The sequence below is a fragment of the Eurytemora carolleeae genome, unplaced genomic scaffold (genome assembly GCF_000591075.1).
Source record: "Eurytemora carolleeae unplaced genomic scaffold, Eaff_2.0 scaffold432, whole genome shotgun sequence".
Classification (NCBI taxonomy): domain Eukaryota; kingdom Metazoa; phylum Arthropoda; class Copepoda; order Calanoida; family Temoridae; genus Eurytemora; species Eurytemora carolleeae.
In genome coordinates, this window is record NW_019396354.1 from 151,472 (window position 1) to 161,946 (window position 10,475).

Consider the following 10,475-nt stretch of genomic DNA (forward strand, 5'->3'; position numbering starts at 1 on the left):
ACTAGGGTTTCCACCGGAATTCCGGGTTACGGTTTACGTACAGAAATGATCCGGAAATTTTTTCCATTTCCATTATGGAAAAGGTTCCGGAAAACCGGAATTCCGGAACGATTTTTTTCCGTAAAACGGAAATTTCTCCCTAAATGACAAAATTAACCTTCGAATTAAAGTTTTATCACAATTCAACTTTTATGTTAAAACTCAATATTTCAAGTTTTTTAAAAAGTTAGTTGTAAAGTTTTCTAAGTGATATTACAAGAAAGTTTATTGAGAAAGTTTATTTACTTTCTGTACAGTGTACAGACCACTGAAAATTGTACTGAGGGTTCTGTGTACAATGTACAATGTACACAGCAGAAAATGATGATTCAAATAGGTTGTCAAGTACTTGACAACCTATTTGTGATGATTAAGAAATAGTCGACTGTTTAAAAATGTCAAGATAAAATAAAACATGTGGGATATATGTATTTAATCCTTTTCAACGCAACAGAGGGGTTTATAGGTTCCTTTTGTTGAATTTTTGTAGGTTGGGTAAATGTTAAGTATGTGAGGTGGGTGTAACATCCTGAACTATTGTTATTTATAGGTACAATTAAAGGGACTGTAAGCGTAATTTCAAGTTAAAACCGAAGTTAAAAATAAATACAATATACATAAATACATAAATAGTTTTTCCTTTATAAATAAAATTAATGTTATTTGTTTTCTTTAAGAAATACCAAATTTTAAAACTATTTTTGCTTTGGTTTAACGAATGCATTGAACTCTTTTATAATAGTGGACATCTTGAAATTACATTGTCAGTCCCTTTTAATGTTCTAGTTGACCAAGGATAATTTATCAAGGCTTTCAAAATGCAAATGGGTGGGTGGAAGGGGAAGGTAGTAAGGGGTGAAGGGGGTGTGTTAACCTTTATTTTCAAAAAAATAAGGGGTTCGATCAAAATATTACTGTTTTTAATCATCGTCTTCAGTTACACTTTTTCTTCTTCTTAATTTTACATTTGTTTGAATTAAAAAGGTGTGAAAAGAATTGAGAGTTTGTATCACACAGCTCTGCCCCTTTAGTAAAAGTAAATTCAACCTATATGAAGCATAAAGTCTGACCGCGTCAACCTTGTTGCACCAGCTAGTCCTGTTGATTGTCTTCTTAATTAATAGGAGATCGCACCTAGGGTTGTTAATCGTTTTTGTAAACGATCGTTAAACTATCTTTTTTGTTACGTTTTCAAAAACGATCGTTTCGTTTTCGGAAAAAAAACGATCGTTTTTAAAAACGACCCACTCGTTTTGAACTTTTAGAAAACGAATAGCGATCGTTGTTGAAAACGATCGTTTTTATTAAAACAATTTTCGACCATTTTTTATACGATCGTTTTTGAAAAAAAAATTTATCGGCAATTATGTTAATGATCATTAACGAAGGGTCGCCGTTAACGATCGTAAACGAAAGGTCGTCGTTGACGATCGTTAACGAAACGACGAACTTTATCAAAACGGTCGTTTTTGGAAAAAAAATTACATGCAACTTTATTGAATATCGTCTTACATGAAGTTTAACAGTTGTGGGGGAGTTAAAATTCCTTGATACTTTCTTAAAAACTACTCAATGATAAGTACAGATGCCCTTCAGGTCGGTTTCCTCTCTTCGTTAACGATCGTTAAAGAATGGTTGTCGTTAACGATCGTTAACGAATGGTCGTCTTTAACGATCGTTAACAAAGGTCCATCGTTAACGATCGTAAATGAAGGGTCATCGTTAACATCGTCAACAAAACAACGAATTTTATAAAAACGATCGTTTTAAAAACGACCATTTTTAAAAAACGAACTTTTTAAAAATACGATCGTTTTTAAAAACAATCGTTTCGTTTTCGATTTTTCGTTGTCGTTTTCATAACGAAATGATCGTTTTTCTGAAAAATGAAAAGGTTAACATCCCTAATCGCACCTATTGTTTGGTATTGATAGGTTACAAGATTGTTACCAGGTGTCTACATTGATTGCTAAGTTGAAATCAAATTTACCTGGATAGATACGAGTTCAAGAGCAGTTTATAGAGTATGGTAATTACAACATGCAGGAGGCCGGAAGGGTTCAGTTTAGAATATTTAGATAAAATTTATTTTTAATGTTACACTATTTTAAAATTGAAATGCATTTAATGCATTTATTCACTTCAATTGGGCGTGTGTTTGTATCTAAATCTTTGAAATCTTATGCATTCGTTGGCATGTGATTTTATCTGGATATAAGCATCTGTCCTGGATATCAGTATGTAATAAAAACTCGTATATGCTCATTAATTGTATATAAATCTATGTTCGTAAAACGTTATCTGTAACCTAACTACGCTATTTAATTCTGAGAAGACCTATCGGCCCATATTCTTAACATGTACTATAAAACCCATCATTACTTTAAATATAAGTTGGTTCAACATGAATTGTTGCTTCATTAGTTTTAGACATGTATTAATACTTTTAGCGTAGTAGTACTATTGAGGAACCTGGAGTTTGAGAGTGAGTTGTATCTGTACGATATATATTAAGGAATACTTATAGCGTAGTAGTACTATTGAGGAACCAGGAGTTTGAGAGTGAGTTGTATCTGTACTAGGGTTTCCACCGGAATTCCGGGTTACGGTTTACGTACAGAAATGATCCGGAAATTTTTTCCATTTCTATTATGGACAAGGTTCCGGAAAACCGGAATTCCGGAACGATTTTTTTTCCGTAAAACGGAAATTTCCGGAACGTTGTTCCGGAATTACGGATTGTTACGGAATTCCGATTTGTTCCGGAAATTTCCGGAACGTTCCGGAAAATTGTTCCGGAAATTTCCGGTTTCCGGAACATTTGGTACCAGAATTACATTAAAGTCTTACATATGTAAATACAACACCAGTTAGTAACACTAACAATATATGAATGGATGCCGGACGGTAGAAAAAGTTATACTCAATAATCAATATTCGAATGGAAACCGGAAATTTTTCCGGTTTACGAAATGGAAACTGGAAATTTTACGGTTTCCATTCCGTAAAACAGAAATTTTTCCGGTTTACGTGACGTAAACCGGAAATTTTCCGGTTTAGGTTACGTAAACCGTAAAAAATTCTGGTTTACAGAATGGAAACCGGAAATTTTTCCAGTTTACGAAATGGAAACTGGAAATTTTACGGTTTCCATTCCGTAAAACGGAAATTTTTCCGGTTTACGTGACGTAAACCGGAAAATTTCCGGTTTCCATTTATACCGGAGTTATCCCGGAATTCCTGTTTACGCAACAAATTTCCGGATCATTCCATTTCCAAAATGGAAATTTTTTTCCGGAAAAATGGAAACCCTAATCTGTACGATATACATTGAGGAATACATACAGCGCCGTATCTGGATTGATACAGACTGAAGTATTATTGAGGAACCTGGAGTTTGAGAGCCAGTTGTATCTGTACGATATACATTGAGGAATATGTACAGCTTCGTATCTGGATTGATACAGACTGAAGTATTATTGAGTAACCTGGAGTTTAAGAGCGAGTTGTATCTGTACGATACATAGAGACGAATATAGAGGTTGTATCTCGGTTGATAGATACTTGAGATTAAAGAAGGTTATACCTGGATTTGTACAGACCTAAGAGAACTTGCTGGAGCAAAGCATTTGCTAAAGTAATTCTGTCCTGATTATTAGTATATCTGTCCTGATTACTAGTATATCTGTCCTGGATACTAGTATATTTGTCCTGGATATCATTTTATCTGTCCTGGATATTAGTATATCTGTCCTGGATATTAGTATATCTGTCCTGGATATTAGTATATTTGTCCTGGATATCATTTTATCTGGATATTAGTATATCTGTCCTGGATTATCTGTCCTGGATATTAGTATATCTGTCCTGGATATTAGTATATCTGTCCTGGATATTAGTATGTCTACCCTGGATATCATTATATCTGTCCTGGATATTAGTATATCTGTACTGGATATTAGTATATCTACTCTTGATATCAGTACATCTGCCCTGGATATCATTATATCTGCCATGGATATCAGTATACCTGCCCTGGATATCAGTGTAGCTGCCCTGTATATTTGCCCTGAACGATCGACAGTGGATATCAGTTACACTGCATTTAGACTAGATATCACTTAGGTCTCAGTTGAACTATATTCGCACTGGATGTAAATTTCACTCTATCCACACTGGATGTCAGTTAACTTTATCCACACTGGATGTCTGTTAATTTTATCCACACTGGATATCAGTTCCACTATAATCCTACTGGATATCAGTTACACTATAATCCTACTGGATATCAGTTACACTATAATCCTACTGGATATCAGGATGTCCCCCAAATGTCAGTGTTGCCATTTTCAGATTATTATTTCTAAAAGAGAAACTGGTTTCTTTCTTATTAAATTAGTATTCAAGTATTTAAGCTTTCACTTCATCACGTGACCACTACTTCATCCTACAGATTTAGGGTTGGGCACGTTACTACTTCTTCATTCCACAGGAGTAGTGTTGGGCACGTTACTACTTCTTCATTCCATAGGAGTAGGGTTGGGCACGTTACTGCTTCTTCATTCCACAGGAGTAGGGTTTGGCACGTTACTACTTCTTCATTCCACAGGAGTAGGGTTGGGCACGTTACTACTTCTTCATTCCATAGGAGTAGGGTTGGGCACGTTACTACTTCTTCATTCCACAGGAATAGGATTGGGCACGTTACCACTTATTCATCCAACAGGAGTAGGGTTGGTCACGTTACTACTTCTTCATTCCACAGGAGTAGGGTTGGGCACGTTACTACTTCTTCATTCCACAGGAATAGGATTGGGCACGTTACCCCTTTTTCATCCAAAAGGAGTAGGATTGGGCACATGACCACTTCTTCATCCCACATGAGTAGGGTTGGGCACGTGACTACTTCTTTATCCCACGGGAGTAGGGTTGAGAACGTGACCACATCTACATCCCACGTGAGGAGGGTTGCGCACGTGACCACTTTTTCATCCCACCGGAGTAGGGTTGTGCACATGACCAGTGACCACTTCTTCTTTTTAATTCAAACCTAAAGAGACAGTTGCGAATATCAAAGGGTTATAAATTAAAGATATATTATTTTTTTTTAAATAGATATAAGCTTTAAAATTAGGTCTAAGCTAATATATATAGAACTGAAAATTATGATTAGTCAGCTAATCCGTTCAGAAACTTTTAATTGGCATTACTAAATAAAATGTTATTCTTGATCAAAATTAATTAACGAGACATATCTATCTTAATTTGGAAATTTTAAATACAGGCATTATTTATAAAAACACGAAACTATTATTTTTTTTTCTCTATGAAAACAATAGTTTTCATTTGCAAATTTAGAGATATTTTAAATTAATAAAAAAATTTAGAAACTCTGGCACTGCTGCCAGTGTAAAATTGATTTCATGAGAAAGAATATTTGTAGAAAATGCCAGCTCTTAAATCGTCGATTAGAAAATAAACCTTTGCGACTTTTTTGGAGAAATTGACAGATTTAAAGGTTTAGAAAGTTATTGAAGACGTAACATCAAGCGACCAGCTCTATTTATAAAGTTGCTTGTTCGATTAACACCGGCACTCTTTTTCGATTACGAATGAGTGAGATATCTTTTTTTGTACTGAAAATTTCCAAACAGTTTCTTTTAAAATCTAACATTATAGCTTTTCGTCAATACATAATATTATTTAAAACCTTCTTTTCTCTGGTTCAACTCTAGAATAAGTTTAAACTGGTTTGCGTGAATATCTGTCCGATGCAACCTACTGAATATTACATCTAGAAAACAGAAACTTCAATAGAAACTTTGCAAAAATGCAAATCACATACAAGACTATGATTTGCTGATTATTCAATAAGAAGAATGACCTCCATAAGCGGGAGAGTGGAGGGGGGAGGGAGGGGAAGTGGTCTTATCATATTCTTTCATATCATTGTAGAGATGATAGGGCATTATAAGCATTCAGGGGACTTTAAAGGGAGTGTTCGCGAAAAATGAAATGGGGAATAGGCTTACGGCGATAAATAATCGCATCTGTTCGCGAACACTCCCTTTAAGTATCAATCAGATTTATTTTTTCTGTGATTTTGACAAAATTTTAATTTGGAATTGTAAATCAAGTAAAACCAGTTATCGTGTCAAAAAAAAAATATATTTTTTCAATCAGAGTTTTCTTTTTTTTTTGAACATGTTTTCAATCTTTATTGTTTTAATTGTTAAGCATTACAATACACAAATGTCTCATGCGAAAACCACTATTTTTATTCTTTATGATTGAATTCACAAACACCTATTACTGACCGGCGAACCAACCTATAAGCACTTACATATGTGCAATACTTGTAAAACTATTCATTGCTAAAATATCCTGCAAAAATATTTCTGTCACGTTCCTCCGGCCCCAATATTATGAATTAAATCTATTAAAAATAGAAATAACAAATATAAAATTAGAATTGGAGTAAACCTAAGTTACAATTAGCTTTCTCTGGATATAATCGTTTTCAGATTGGTTGCATAATTGCTGAATTTGATCTTTTTAAACCCACTACTTTTATACAAAATTGTATATATATTAATTTTCGTATAAATTTGACAAAGTTGTAAATCAGATTCTCGAGACAGGAACATCAGATATAACTTTCATGGATCGTGATCGAGAGCTAAAGTGATTAGCTTTCAGCCTATACCCCCTTTCATTTTTCCTTTACTGTCCCTTTAAGACAGAAAAACGACGATATCCTCCTCACTGTTGTTCAGATAATCGTTTACAGGGTGCACTTCAAATTACGTTAACAGGCCCTTTAAGAATTAGTTGACTTTAGTCTAACAACCTCTTCCCTTTAATACATAAATTAAACAGGTCCTTGCTAACTAACAGACAATGGGAAATAAAATCAGACAATTCCACTCTCCAGCAGTAAAATTCGCAACCTTCTCACGTTATAATTGTAATATATAAAAAGCTGTACACTCTACACTGCACGTGCTTCATTTCAGACTTATAATTAGATTTATACAACGGACTTTAATAAAACAATAAAATTAAGTAATTAGAAAATTAAAATAAATAAAAAATATGATTTTCAACTTTAAAATTTAAACAATAAGAGTGGCAATTGATTTTAACCGTGATAAAATCTTATTTTATGCTTGAAAAATGTAAGACAATTTCATTAACTATCTTTTGGATAAACAATATACAGAAACATTATTATCATCTTCGTTCTCTCTTTTAGTTAGAAATTGCTTTCAATAGATTTTTATTTTGTACTCGTTATACCTCTAAAAATGTCCCACTAGCCCTGAGGTATGACTTTATGACTAGTTTAAGGAAAGTTTTAGTCACATCGAAATCAACTTGAACTAACTCTACACACAATGAAATTAAATAGAACTAACTCTACGCACAATGAAATTAAATTGAACTAACCCTACACATAACGAAATTAAATAGAACTAACTCTACACACAACGAAATTAAATTAGTCGACTTTAATTCATTCATTCATTAATTCCGACCTCCATATAGTTTTACTGAAATGTGTCTGTAACAATTATAACTTAGAAATTAACAAATCCTTTTTAATGAATGTAGCGTAATTTACTTTAGATAACAATATCTTTATAGAGTCACAAACTTTTGACTGATTAAGGAATGAATGATGTTTCCTTCTTTTTCTTGCAAAAAAAAATTTTTTTCTGCTGAACTGACTTGTCAATTGTCAGTATTCAACACGTTTTAAGAAATAAATCCATGATATCTTCCTCATTCTTACTTAGATAAAGGACTAAAGGGTGCTGTTGGGAATAGAATACGCCACTCTTAAGATGGAAGGACACTGAAAGCTCCTTTTAAAGAATACTATTGTACAGTGATAACCAACAAATTTGTAGAAGACGACATTAAAACATTGATTAAGTGTTTTTGATATTGTTACAAAGCAAATAGTTTTACTTAATAACATATTAAATCGCTTATCAGTGAAATTGGTCTGTTTACATTGCACTATTTAAGTGTCTCATGTTCAATGGACTAAAGTCTTGTTGTGAGTTTAAGAGTCGTCTACCTATTCCAGACATTTATTTTTCTCCCTGTATGATAAATATATTTATGTTCCAGGTATTCTGTTCTGGTTGCTCCGCAGTTTACTCTGTCAAGCTCAGCATGAAGTAGGATCTAAGGTTCAATCTTTTATTATACAATCAGAAAAATATCTCTTTGAATCGAAAAAAATATAAATCGTGAAATTATTTTTTTTTTCGCGAAAAAACTGAAGGAAAAAATATTAAATAAATTTAATTTTAAATCTAAGGTGATTCTACAGGTGAAATAATTAGAATCAAAGAAAAAGTCTAAAACCTGTTGAATTGTTAAAGAACATGTATTTTACCAGTTTCTAAAAAAAACTTATCAATTTCTTCTTCATGTAGTACGTAAGCTGCACAATTAATATGCTTAATGTTCATTTGACAATAAATTCATAAATTTTAGTCGTCTTTTTATTCCACAGTTTTCTAGGTCTCACTGTATTTCAAGGATCTATAATCCAATCTAAAGATAAATATTTTGTCTCTAATATTCAGGTTGTTCTTGTGACGGGCTGTGATACAGGAATAGGTCATGAACTGGCAAAACATCTGGATATTCTAGGTTTCCAGGTAAATATGCATTCTAGCTTTCGTTGATTAAATGGAAGTTATTCCAATTTCACTAACTATGATTGTTTAGGTGTTCGCTGGTTGCTTAGATACAGCTAGCGAGGGGGCTCAACGCCTTAGAGTTGAAGCTAGTAATCGACTCAAGCTAGTTAATATGGATGTTAGGTAATTTCTAGCGAGCGAGGGGGCTCAGGGTCTTAGAGTTGAAGCTAGTAATCGGCTCAAGCTAGTTAATATGGATGTTAGGTAATTTCGAGCTAGTGAGGGGATCAGCGCCTTAGAGTTGAAGCTAGTAATCGGCTCAAGCTAGTTAATATGGATGTTAGGTTATTTCGAGCTAGTAAGGACTAAAGAGATTAGAATAGAATAGAATAAATATTAAGACAATATAATCACGTTCATGTTTCTGAATATTTAGACGGGATGATCATTTTTATGAATATTTAGACGGGATGATCATGTTTATGAATATTTAGACGGGATGATCATGTTTATGAATGTTTAGACGAGATGATCATGTTTATGAATGTTTAGACGGGATGATCATTTTTATGAATATTTAAACGGGATGATCATGTTTATGAATATTTAGACGGGATGATCATGTTTATAAATATTTAGACGGGATGATCATGTTTATGAATATTTATACGGGATGATCATGTTTATGAATATTTAAATGGGATGATCATGTTTATGAATATTTAGACGGGATGATCATGTTTATAAATATTTAGAAGGGATGATCATGTTTATGAATATTTATACGGGATGGTCATGTTTATGAATATTTAGACGGGATGATTATGTTTATGAATATTTAAACGGGATGATCATGTTTATAAATATTTAGACGGGATGATCATGTTTATGAATATTTATACGGGATGATCATGTTTATGAATATTTAAACGGGATGATCATGTGTATGAATATTTAGACGGGATGATCATGTTTATAAATATTTAGACGGGATGATCATGTTTATGAATATTTAGACGGGATGTTCATGTTTATGAATATTTATACGGGACGGTCATGTTTATGAATATTTAGACGGGAAGATCATGTTTATGAATATTTAGACGGGATGATCATGTAGATGCTGCCGTACACTTTATCCAGGAAAATCTAGTTTCTGAAGAAGAAGGTTTGGCATTGTTTACTTTATATTTTATATATACTTTTATATATACTTTTATATATACGTTTATATATAATTTTATATATACTTTTCTATATACTTTTATAAATACTTTTATATATAATTCCACAACGGACAAGACTTTTTGACCCAAAGATTTCACTTTGGTTTCGCCATTGGTATAGTTTTTAATATGTTTGTGTTTTACCAACAAACTCATACAGCTGTAGAGAAATTTAAGCGGAAAAAAGCCGAATAAGTTCTAAATGTCGTCGCTGAAGTCTTATCTTTGATGGTTCACTTTTTTATATATTTCGGAATGTATTTTCTGTTATTTAGGGTTGTATGCAATAGTGAACAATGCTGGTGTTTGTGTTTGTGGAGAATTTGATTGGCAAACTTGGCCCCAGATATATTCACAGATAGAGGTTTGTTATCCAGAGGGCTTTTTTTAAATATGTTAGGGAGAGGGTTTTTATCACACTTCTTTTTATCAATCTCAAGATTAATTCAATTTTTAGTTTGAAAAGTGTATAAAATTTAACCAATCAGAGGTGCGTATCCAATTCTAAAATTTAGCCAATCAGAGGTGCGTATCCAATTCTAAAATTTAG

General features: G+C 32.9%; 1 protein-coding gene across 1 annotated transcript in view; it reads left to right on the forward strand.

Annotated features, from left to right (window-relative positions):
* Nucleotides 1–10,475, forward strand: part of LOC111701590 (D-beta-hydroxybutyrate dehydrogenase, mitochondrial) — a gene marked incomplete in the record, with an annotated part of 26,370 nt that overhangs the window by 13,156 nt on the left and 2,739 nt on the right. Inside the window, 5 exon segments of the mRNA XM_023472941.1 lie at nucleotides 8,179–8,240; nucleotides 8,643–8,717; nucleotides 8,788–8,882; nucleotides 9,803–9,867; nucleotides 10,201–10,289. Coding sequence (XP_023328709.1) covers nucleotides 8,179–8,240; nucleotides 8,643–8,717; nucleotides 8,788–8,882; nucleotides 9,803–9,867; nucleotides 10,201–10,289 — 386 coding nt within the window.